The sequence below is a fragment of the Neofelis nebulosa genome, chromosome 17 (assembly GCF_028018385.1).
Source record: "Neofelis nebulosa isolate mNeoNeb1 chromosome 17, mNeoNeb1.pri, whole genome shotgun sequence".
Taxonomy (NCBI): Eukaryota; Metazoa; Chordata; class Mammalia; order Carnivora; family Felidae; genus Neofelis; species Neofelis nebulosa.
The window spans coordinates 9,914,338-9,925,286 of NC_080798.1; the positions used below are offsets into that span (position 1 = coordinate 9,914,338).

General features: G+C 60.4%; 1 protein-coding gene and 2 non-coding genes across 4 annotated transcripts; all 3 read right to left on the reverse strand.

The window, feature by feature from the left end:
• Positions 1-457: 457 nt before the first annotated feature.
• NOP53 (NOP53 ribosome biogenesis factor) lies at positions 458-9,908 on the reverse strand. Of its 2 annotated transcripts, XM_058706745.1 has the most exons (13): positions 9,656-9,907; positions 9,128-9,192; positions 6,804-6,912; positions 5,943-6,142; positions 5,493-5,563; positions 4,128-4,223; positions 2,793-2,897; positions 2,499-2,702; positions 1,947-2,122; positions 1,716-1,782; positions 1,021-1,097; positions 867-923; positions 458-517 (listed from the first exon to the last, which is right to left on the reverse strand). In XM_058706745.1, exons 1-13 carry the CDS (start codon positions 9,877-9,879, stop codon positions 511-513), a joined length of 1,458 nt encoding a protein of 485 aa, XP_058562728.1. In that variant the 5' UTR covers positions 9,880-9,907; the 3' UTR covers positions 458-510. The 2 variants fall into 2 exon arrangements, with proteins under 2 accessions (XP_058562728.1, XP_058562729.1); XM_058706746.1 differs by lacking the exon at positions 458-517 and having other exon boundaries at positions 863-923; positions 9,656-9,908.
• On the reverse strand, positions 1,565-1,673 carry LOC131500514 (small nucleolar RNA SNORD23). Its single transcript, XR_009256329.1, has one exon. It is a non-coding gene; the product is annotated as a small nucleolar RNA SNORD23 (small nucleolar RNA).
• LOC131500511 (small nucleolar RNA SNORA54) lies at positions 7,684-7,806 on the reverse strand. The gene has a single exon (XR_009256326.1). It is a non-coding gene; the product is annotated as a small nucleolar RNA SNORA54 (small nucleolar RNA).
• Positions 9,909-10,949: the final 1,041 nt, after the last annotated feature.

Genomic DNA, 10,949 nt, shown 5'->3' on the forward strand with positions numbered 1-10,949 from the left:
TCTTTCTAAAGGTTTGGAGAGAGGGAATTAATCCTTCTCACATGCTTATTTCTGCCCCGTTTTAACAGGGAGGACTGCACCCCCACCAAATGGGTTGTTGTGAGGGTCAGTGAGTGATTCCATCTGCTTAAAAGCACAGCAGGTGCTCGGCAAACGTTACCAACACGACAGGCCATATGCAAGACCCGCCTCTCGTCACAGGGACAGAAAGATGTGGGCTATTTCGCATCAGACACCCAGATGTGATCCCTGCTGCGCCCCCCTCCCCGACCCCCCATACCCACCCAAGCAGCCTGTAAGCCCCATTTCCTCTGCGTGCTTTCCCTAAGATCTGGGTTCTCACCAGGCTTTAGGGAAGACGAATGTTCTGGTACCTGCGTCCCTATGTGCTAGGGAGGGACACACAGAGGAAGAAGCCGCCTCCAGGAGGGAGTCAAGTCACACACAAGGCCCAGGGTGTTGGTCAGAGGTGTTTTATTGCAGGGAGGGGGCTCCGGCATCCCACGGCAGCTATAACCTGGGGACAGAGGAAAACGGTCAGAAGGTTTGAATCAGCACAGAAGAAAGTGCCAGTGAGATGAAGACATACTCAACCTCTGGTAACTGGGGTGTAACTGGGGCCTGAGGGTGCACGAGGGGAGGGAGGGCCCCATGGCCTCACCCGCTTGACACCCCCCGACTCTAGTTTGGGCCCTTCCATCTCCCTTTGGGGCCTCTCCCCGTCCTGGCTCTGGGTTCAAGTGCATCTGGTGGGCTGCCCTCCCTGGGTCTGGCCAAGGGCTCGTTCTTATTTAAGCAGCTTAGAAGTGTTTCTGTCACAGCCGAGGGACCAGTCTGCCTGGCAGGGGAAGGGGAGGGCCACTCACTGGATCTCGCGGAACGCCCGCCTCTCCACGAGCTTCACTTTGTACTTGCGCCTGAACCTGCACAAGGGAAGGGAGAGGTGAGTAACCGGCAAGCCCGCCAAGCGCAGGGAGTTTCCCGACACCCTTGCTCCCCCCGCCAGCCCCGAAGCCTCACTTGGCTCTCTCCCGAGGCTCGATCATGTTTCTCTTCTGGAAGCTCTTGAACCGGTCGCGGAGGATATTGCCTTCGGGCTGCGGGACACAGAGAGGGAAGCCTCAATGGGGGGCCCTCTCACCTCTCCACGGGGCTCAGCCTGGCCCTGAGCTGGGGGGGTGGCGTGTACGGAGGCACAGGCCCGGGCTGGGTGTGCAGGGATCAACGGGAGGAAAGGAGAGGGCACGTCAGGGAGGGCCAGAGGCCAGGGGGCGGAGGGCAGGGTGCACGGTTGGCACAGTACTGAAGCAGAGCCGGTCGGAGCCCCGAGGCGGGCCAAACCGTGCGGTGCCCATGCTGCGGTGAGAAGCCAAGGGCCGCTGGGAGCCACGGCAGGCTCTGAGCCAGGGAGGGACAAGGCCCGTTCTGGGCTTTAGGGAGACCTCTCTGGCACTGAAGAGGGGGAAAGGGGGGGCCAGAAGACCAGGGGCTGGGAGGAAAGGCCTTCTGAGGGTCACAGGCTCAAACCCCCACACCAGCCGGCCCCTCACCCCCGAGGACCCCGTGCCCTCAGCCCCCAGGCATCAGCCCAACCGGCCCATCCCGGGGGCAGCCATGATGTCGCCCACAGCCCCTGGGGGCACGGGGAGCAAGGATGGGATCATCACCGGGCACGGGGGCCCCCCTACAGCACGCCACCCCACGTGGGCAAGTACCTTTAGGGTCCTAAGCGAGTCAGCGAGCTCCGAGCTGAGCTGCACGTCGATGTCGGGGTCCTGATACCTGGAGAACACGGGCGGGGGGCGCTCAGAGGATCCGCCTTGCCCAGGGCAGAGCCCAAGGGCCCCATTCGGGCAGTGTGCCTCGGAGAACGTGGGGCTTCGTGGGGGAAGAAGATGATCTCCCGGGAGGCCCCCCGCCCTCACCCCCAGCCCGGCGGGCCTCACTTGAGCCGCCCCAGCCTGCGGGGCCTGTCCGCCTCGGCCAGTCTCCGCGCCCGCCGCTGCTCCCGCCGTCGCGCCAGCTCCGCCAGTCGCCTCGCCACCTGGGCCTTGATCCCACGCAGCCTGAAGAGCTCCTGGTGCCGCAGCCGGGCGGCCCGCACGGCGGCCTGCTGCACTCGCTGCGGGAGGGCCGGGCGGGTCAGTCAGGGGCCGGGCACGGGGCCGTCCCCGGGGGACCTTCCCTCCACCGGGCGGCCCCCTTCACAGCAGCTGTCTTCTAAGGCCCCCCTTCCTTACCCACGGGTGGCCCACAAATCCCACCCCCCAAGTATCAGCACCAGGGCAGCACGGACTTGATCCCCACTGCACGTTCCCCACTGCGTCCTGAGCCCAAGTGGTGCCCGGAGGGAACCAGGAAACGGGTCTCGCCTGACCAGAGCTGTGAGGACCGCAGACAGCACAAAAAAGCAGGCCGGGGGGTCAGAGAAGGCAGGCCGTGAGCACGGGAACAAGCAGGCCGCGGGGGCAGGAGAGGCCGGTGCCTGCGGTGCTCACCATCTTCCGGGCGGCCTTCTCCCGCCGCCGCTGCTGCTCGGTCTTCTTCTCCACGGTGGCCGGGCGCGTGGCCACGACTGAGGCCTCAGCTCCCTCGGCCTGCTCCCCTTCAGCCTCGGGCCCCTCGTCCTGGCCCTCGCCCGACTCCCCCTCCCCGTCGGACTCCTCCAGCAGCCCCTGGCACATCTCCTGGAATGTAGACTCCTGGAGGGGGAGGGGCGGAAGGGACAGGAAGTGGGGTGTCAGGGGCCGGGTGGGCGGGGCCGGGCAGAGGAGCAGGCGGGCGTGGCTCACCTGGGTGGCAGCCTGCTCCGGGCTGGGCAGGGCCAGCTGCCGCTCCAGCCTCTCTTCCTGCTTCTGCCGCTCCAGCTCGACCTCGTGGGCCGCCAGGAGCAGGGTCTGGAGAGGAAGGGGTGGAGGTGAGGACCCGGGGGTCACAGACAGACCGGGCCCTCTCACCTCCCATCGGCGCCCCCAGCGCCCAGCCCCTCCTCCCCTCCAGGGTCTCCCCAAGCAGCCAGGAGGGACTCTGCTCCCAAACCACCCTCTGCTCCTTGAAGGCCGGCCGGGTCCCTGCCCACAGTAAGGTTTCGTTTACGTGACACACAGAACAGGCGATTCTGTAAAGAGATCTGCGGGAAGGACAGCAGTGGCCGCCTAGGGAAGACGGGGCAGGGGCAGGGGCGGGGGGTGATGGCTGACGGGCGCCCTACTCTGTCAACGTTCTAAAAACCCTGACACCGCAACAGAAGCGGGCGAATCCTGAGGCTGAGGGCTGTCTCTGCAACACCGTCGGGCAAAGAGTCAAGACAGACTGCTCTTCCCAGGCCCCCCCCCCCCAGCGCCCACGTCAGGCCAGACTCGACGACCGCGGCCACAGGCCCCTCTGCTCGCGAGCAGCCTCACCCCACTAACGCTCGCTGTGACGGGGCCTCTGCACCTACAGGTGAGGACCCCGCTCTCTCCATTCCCGGGGGGCCACGAGACACCCTCTCTTCGTGAACGAGGCTGAACCGCACCCGCCCACGTGTCCCGCATCTACCGGACCTGCATTTCTCTCCGGGAACCTGTGCTCTCCGGGGGGACAAAGGGCTCGTCCCCCGTCCACGACCCCCGCGGTTAACAGACATCTGCGTGACAAACGGGGACTCCCACAGCCAGGTTCTCCCATTGCTAAACTATCCTAGGCCTTAGAGAAATCTCGCTGGTCAGGCTGCTCACCGTTCATTGAGACCTTTTGCGCCCCTGTCCCGTGGACTGCCCCCCAAAGGTGGCCTGGTCTCATGTGCCTCCGGGTCTTTGTACATGCTGTTCCTGAAACACCCATTCCCCTGTTCCCGTGGCAAACTCCTCCTCAGACATTTGGTCGAAGCTCTGATGTCCCCCTCCTCCAGGAAGCCCTCCCTGACCCCCAAGTCTGGATTTGGCAACCCCTCTGGGTCATCACTGTCTGGGAATGGGTCCGTCCCCCCACCCCCACCGGACCACGAGCCCCAGGGGGGCAGGCCGGGGGCTGCCTCAGTCCCTGCCGACTCCCCAGCAGCGGTGGGCACAGAGGAAGTGCCTGGTGAGGGCACCAACCAGGTGGCCAGGCGACGACGGAGGAGGGACCCGCTCAGGGCCACGTACCTGGTGGTCCTCAAAGGACGGGTTGTAGGAGGCCCCGGCGGGCGTCACCTCCACGGCAGGGACCGGGGAGGGCTTGGCGTGCAGATGTGGCGGCCGCTGGAGGAGGACAAGGCAGGATGAAGCCCGGGAGCCCAGGACCCGAGAGCTCACAAGCCAGTGCGGGACTCCAGGCTGGGAAGATGGCAGGGGCCTCAGCAGCGCCCACAGCCTTCACACCGGGAGGGGCCTGTGCGTCCGGCATCCAGAGCAACGGACACTGGCTACCCACCCGCTATGCTACCCTCGGGAGCCACGTCCCCAGGACGAGCGAGCGCCCCGCAGGCAGGGGCTCTGCCTGCCTTCCCTGAGCAAAGCCCCTGTGACCCCCGTGGGGGGCAGCAGTTGCGGAAACACAGGGTACACGGCACCTGTCGCTGACGCCTGCGGCAATGTTGGCAGAGGGCGCGGGGCTGTCTGACCTGCCTCTGACCTGCGTCGCTCAGAGCAGGGCGCGGGTGACACGGGGCTGACGGAGACCCCTAGTGTGGCCCTGGGCCCTGCGGGAGCTCGTGACAAAGGCGGGAGGTGGTTGCCTGGGTGGCGCGGTCCGTTAAGCACCTGACTCTTGGTTTCAGCTCAGGTCATGATCTCCCGGTGCGTGGGTTCAAGCCCCGCATCAGGCTCTGGTCTGACAGCTTAGAGCCTGCTTGGGATTCTGTCTCCCTCTCTTTCTCTGCCCTCCCCCGCTCACACTCTATCAAAAATAAGGAAACATTTAAAAAAAGAAAGAAAGGTCCACCCAGACGGAATCTGAAGGCAGAGACCGTCTGTCTCCAGCAGAAGCCCGGGGGGAGCCCTGGAAGAAGCCCTCTGGCTCCCGCCCTCTCCCCACACCTACCGCCCGCGGGTCCCAGGGCTTCCGCCCAGGGGTGTCTCGCCTCCGTCCCTGCACCCCCACCCCCGCCTGCCACAATCCCACCTCCAGACCTGAACGTGGCCCCCACCTCTCCTGCACGAAACCACTCAAAATAAAACTCTGAAACCTGAGTGGTGCTCCCTCCCACCAGGCCGGCCTCCTCCCCAGCCTGCTGCACGAACCCACCCTGGTGTCCCCCAGTTCCCTGCCCCCCATCTAGGTCCAGTTGCCACCCCCAGTTAACTGGCCAACACGGGCTTCTTTTCAGTGACCTTCGCTCATCTCCCCGGGGCACCTCCTGCTGACCGCCAGCCTGCTCTCTCCTCCGGTTCAGAGGCACCAGGTTCCCGCACGTGAGGTCTTGGCCACAGGCAGAGACTGAGGCGCCAGGGCCCCTGTGCAGAGCAGCTCCTAGCACCCCAGCCCTTCCCCGAGCAGTCGCCCAGGACGCCCTGCTACCGCGGCCTCACCTTCACTCCTTTCTTCTTGGTCTGCTCCAGGAAAAAGGTGTCCTGGCCAGCCAAGGGCCGGTCTAGGAGGTCTGTGGAGGCAGTGAGGGGTGGCTGCTGGGGGCTTTCCAGTGTGGCCCGAAGGGCTCCCTCTGATCCCTCCCCCTTCACAAAGAGAGCACTGAAGCACACACGAGAAAAGGACTGACTCGGGCTCCAAGGGATTTTGAGTGCCAGGCAAAAGAGCATATGGAGAGATCCAGAAAGCAGAAGGGAGCCGAGGCTGAGGGGCACAGGGTGCCCTCAGGAAAGGAAAGCCACTTCCAGATGCTGAACTCTGCTGAGGATCACCAAATACACACTTGCAGAGCGCTTCTCTGAAACACTGTGCTCTTGTGCGGTGCACAACCTGCACAAATGGGCATGGCAGCCCAGTCCCCACCCACAAGTGACAGCAAGGGTACCACTCACTGTCTTTGGCCCAGAGATCATAGAAAGGCCGCTCAACGGTGTCTTGGGGCCCGGGCTTGGCTTTGATCGCAGGAGGGTTCCGAAGCCGGGCCTGTGCCTTGCGCACCTCCCGGGGCAGCTCGCCCTGCTTGGCCAGTTTCTCCCATAGCTGCTCCTTCCGTTTGAGCTTTCTGGCATTGGGGACCTGGTGAGCAAGGACACTGGGGCGAGGAGAAGCAGCAAGTTGGAGTGGGTGAGGCAGAGGCCTGGCTCCTCCCGGTCGGGCTCCCCCACAACCCCCTGCTCAGCAACTCCAGTCCCAAGCACCCTCTCCAAGGCGAAGCTCCTCGTGGATCCTCCTACCCCTCCTGCCTAGCTTCAGAGCCCATCTCCCCAGGTCCGTCTCCAGCCCAGGCGTCTGCCCTGACCAGAGAGCCAACAACACAATGGCCTCTGCAGCCCTCGCCCTGCAGGTCTCCCGGGCAGCTCAGCCGTCACCTCAAAACAGACCTCAGGTTTGCTCCCACAGCCACTCCTCCCACATCCCCACCTCAGGAGCCGCCCGCCGTCCACTCCATCACCGGTCCAACCTCCCCTCCTTCAGACCTGTCACCAAGCCAGCCCGACGGGCCTCCGGATGGCCCCCCTCCACCCCGAGCTCCTGGCCGGGCCTGGGCCCTGCACTTGCCTGCCTCGGCCACCACACCCCAGCCTGCACCTCGCTTCCCCCAATCTGCCCCCCCAAAGCCGCAGGCCGTGCACCGTTCCTCTCCTCCAAGTGACCCTCACCTGCCCCACCCCCCGGAACTCCTCAGGGCCAGAAAGCGAGTGGCAGCTGCTGTGAAGACGGAAAAACGGCTCCGGGGGTGGCGGGACACTCACTCTTTGGGGACAGGGACCTTGGACGTGTTCTCTAGGACGAGGTCAACGCGAAGGGGTTTCTTGAGTAGAAGTGACCTTTTCTGGCTTTTGGTTCTCTTCTTGTTCAGCTCTGGGAGCGGAAAGGAGAGGAACCCAAGGCTCAGGCCTCCTTACTTCCCGACCCCCTCACCCCAGCGCAGACATGGCGGGGGGGGGGGGGGGCGACCCCAGGCTTCTACCTGAGGACAGACGTGCCCAAGGTGTCCAGGCTCCGATCACCCCCACCGCCGTTTCCCGGGCAGCCCTGTGCTGGGAGCAAAGAGACCCACAGCCCTGCCCACTAGAGGCTTCCGGACAAGGCACAAAAAACGGCCACAAAAACAGAAACGCTAACGAGAAAGAAGGCGACCAAGTGACAAGGAGACTCAGGACCCAAAAGAGCTGATCTGAGCTCAGCACGACAGTTTTCTGCCTTTTTCGACAGAGCGTAAAAAGCAAGAACCCCAGGACAAAAGATACTAGGGCAGAACCCACACCCTTCCGTTTTCTACGCTCCTTCACAACACAGACTTCGCTCATCTCTGCTCCCGCAATGAGAACACTAACGCCTACCTCCACTATCGTCTGGAAAGGTAATCGCTATTTTTTTAAATTATTTACTGACAGTGTGCACGAGTGTGTGTGTGTGGGGGGGGGGACAGTGGAGACAGAGAGACAGAGAGAATATCCCAAGGACACGACCTGTGAGATCCTGATCTGAGCCAAACTCAAAAGTTGGCCGCTTAACCGCCAGTCACCCAGGCACCCTGAAAAAGGAATTATTGCAACACAGACACGGCGATCACCCGGGAAAGCCCATGATCTCTATTATCATCACCCACCCAGCCTTTTTTTCTCTCCCTTGTGTCCCCAGGACCTGAAACTGAGAGCCACGAGTCAGTCAGTCACGTGCCGTTGGAATTGCTGTCGCACTGGAATGGAGCCCGTAAGCCACAGCCAGACTGACAGGCCACGAACAGTGCCTACGCGTTTCCTTTTTGGTTTTTGTACATAACATTTTTTTAACGTTTATTTTTGAGAGAAAGAGAGAGACAGAGAGAGAGAGAAAGTGCACGCCAGCGCGCAAACAAGGGAGGAGCAGAGAAGAGGGAGACAGAGATTCAAAGCAGGCTCCGGGCTCACAGCAGAGAGCCTGATGGGGGGGCTCAAACTCGCTCACTGTGAGATCATGACCTGAGCTGAAGTTGGACGCTTAACCAACTAAGCCACCCAGGCGCACCTAGCTTTCTTTTTCAAACCGAAAGCAGGGGCACTTAGGTGGCTCAGTCCGTTGGGTGTCTGACTTGGGCTCAGGTCATGATCTCGGTTTGTGGGTTTGAGTCTCGTATCTGGATTTGCGCTGACAGTATGGAGCCTGCTTCGGATTCTCTGTCTCCCTCTCTCTCTGCACCCCACCCCATGCACGTTAAAAATTTTTTTTTTTTTTTTTTGTAAATCTAAAGCAGGACCTATAAACTGCTCCTCCTCTGTTCCCAGAGAGACTTCACACTGGCCACAGTAGGCCTTTGCGACCACCCTAGGGCAGGTCCTGACTTCCCCTCACTGTTCACACACCAGGTCAGCTCACTTCTGTGAACATCGATCGCTTCAACATCATCATCTCTCGCTTGCTCAAAGGTTCCTGCACCTCAAAGCAGTGCCCTCCCTCTTTTTCTTTCGCCGAGACACCTCTTCTCATATTCCTTAGAACAGAGCCGGGGACTGGACTCCTACGTGCTCCCCGAAGGTATCCTGTTGTGCTTGCCACGCTCATAAAAGCAGACCCCTTCGCTTGTTTTCTAGCCCTTCCTTAAAGCAGACGTCTACTCCTGGTCTGTTTTTCTTCCTTACTGACGGGAAGCCTGCTGCGCACTCCAGTAACCCCTCACTCACCTCTCCAGCCCTTTCCACGCCACCCTGCCTTTTGACAGATAAAGGCGCGCAGATTAGCACGAGCTTCTTACCTACTCATCAGAGCACATCCGCTTATTCTTATTAAACCGCATCTTACAAAAAACAGTCTCCTCCCTTACAGCAAGGCTTTGACTTTGCCTTTCTGCAAAGTTAACGAGAGCCCTGCTATTTTCCGTCTCCTCTACTCAGGGGCAGACCCCTACAGGTCTCTCTTGAGGCTGGGATGCCTCAAGAACACCTGACTTGCTATCTTTAGCTTCCAGGTCCTCGTTTAGGGCAAAGCCTCTTTCTAGCAAATGTCTGCCATCCAAGCCATGATATTAACAGAGACTCTCGAAAAGGCTGAGATGGGGGAGACAAGGCCCCAGCAGGCGCTGCTGAAAGCTCCTTACCTTTTTGCTTGGCGCCGGTGTCCACGAAGAAGAGTTTCTCATCGGGGGCCTCAGATACCAAGCCACTGGGAGACGGGAATGCAGAAGGTCAAAGATGTTGGGAAGGATGCAAGCTGCCGGGGGGTTAACCTCTCTGGGACCCAGCTTTCCCCCACTGTTTGGCTCATTCAAGCACCTTCTTCCCGCCATGCGTTCCCTCCAGGCTAAAGCCTTTCCCTTCGCTTTACATAACTTGCTACTGAACAGAACGTAAAACTTAAAATATTAACCTAAGGTAGGTGCATGGATCGCATTTACACTACAGTTACTAGTTATTTACCTGAATCCTAACTTCACTGAACTGGTGGTCCTACACCCAGTAATCTTATCAGTCCCCCAACCTCCCGCCCAGAGTCCCCAACTTCCCCAGAGGTGCCCGAAACGGACGCCCCCAGGCCCCCAGGAGTCCCCCTCCGCCCCAAGCACGCTGGGCCTCGCACCCCGCCACGCGGAACGGCGCCCGGCTCCCGGAAGTCCCGCCCCACGCACCCGCTCGTGCGCTCCTGCAGCCGCACGTCTTCCAGGAACTGGTCGACCTCCAGCCCCAGCGGCTCCTGAGCGAGTCGCCGCCAGCCTCGCTTTTTATTTCTTGGGCCTCGCCGCCGCCGCCTCAGCGCCGGGTCCACCGACGTGGGCCGCAGCCCCAGAAAGCCGGAATCGGCTTCATTTTTCGAGCACCGTCCGCCGCCGCCGCCACCGCCTCCCGGCGCCATCTTGGCAAAGGAAGTATTCGGCCGCGAGCGCCACTCAAAGCGGATTTGTGGCATGCGCGCGCAGATCTCCCGCCCCCTCCCATGACGTACTTCCTGTTGCCTCCATCTTGGTAAAGTGGCTGGAGCAGCAAAGGGGAGGAGATAAGGGGTAAATGTCTCCTCCCTCCTATGCAAATTCCTCTCGTCTGTGGGTCGTAGGTTCGCGGCTCTAACCCTAGGCAAACGCTTTTCCGGCTGCCCAGGAATTCTTTTTTTTTTTTTTTTTTTTTTAAGTCTGCGTGTATTTTTAATTTTTTTATTTAAAAATTGTAAAGCTTATTTATTTTGAGAGAGAAAGGCAGGGAGGAACAGAGAAAGAGAGAGAGAGAGAGAGAGGAAGAGAGAGAATCCAAGCAGGCTCCACAGTCAGCACAAATCTGGCCCGATGTAGGGCTCAAACTCAAGAACTCTGAGACCATGACCTGAGCTGAAATCAAGAGTGGACCTCTTAACGGACTGAGCCACCCAGGCGCCCCTGTATTTTATTTTATTGATTATCTTTAATACAGTTTTCCTTAAAAAGAAAGAACCGTGGATGGCAGATTGGGCAGGAGGCGCACCCTAGTCTCAGAATGTTTGGCCTCTCAGTGTTCTAATTCCCAAATCTTGGAAATCCAAGAGCTTTTGGAAATGTCGAGGGTGGGAGCCCAGAACCTCGTTTGCGAGGAGTGTTCGAAACACACTGTTAGAAGTGCAGGCTCCGAGGGATGCCTGGGTGGCTCGAGTTAAGCATTGGACTCGGGCTCCGGTCATGATCTCCAGGTTGGTGAGTTCGAGACCCGCACGGGGGCTCTGTGCGGACAGCTCAGAGCCTGGAGCCTGCTTTGGCTTCTGTGCCTCCCTCTCTCTGTGCCCCTCCCGTGCTCACGCTCTGTCTCTGTCTCTCAACAATGAATAAACGTTTGAAAAATATATATAAAAAGAGCAGGCTCGGAATCCTTAATCTTGGACAAGCTGCTTAGCGGTGCCTCACTTTCATCAGTGAAATAGGGATAACGGTACATCTGCCTTATAAATCGTTCAGGAGGCGA

Excerpts from the sequence above, each read along its gene's own strand:
- NOP53 (XM_058706745.1), bottom strand. The coding sequence starts at position 9,879 with ATGGCGCCGGGAGGCGGTGGCGGCGGCGGCGGACGGTGCTCGAAAAAT. Across the intron at positions 1,783-1,946 it reads CGCAGGCTGGGGCGGCTCAA|GTATCAGGACCCCGACATCG; the intron begins GTGAGGCCCGCC and ends CGTGTTCTCCAG. Across the intron at positions 924-1,020 it reads GAGCCTCGGGAGAGAGCCAA|GTTCAGGCGCAAGTACAAAG; the intron begins GTGAGGCTTCGG and ends TCCCTTGTGCAG.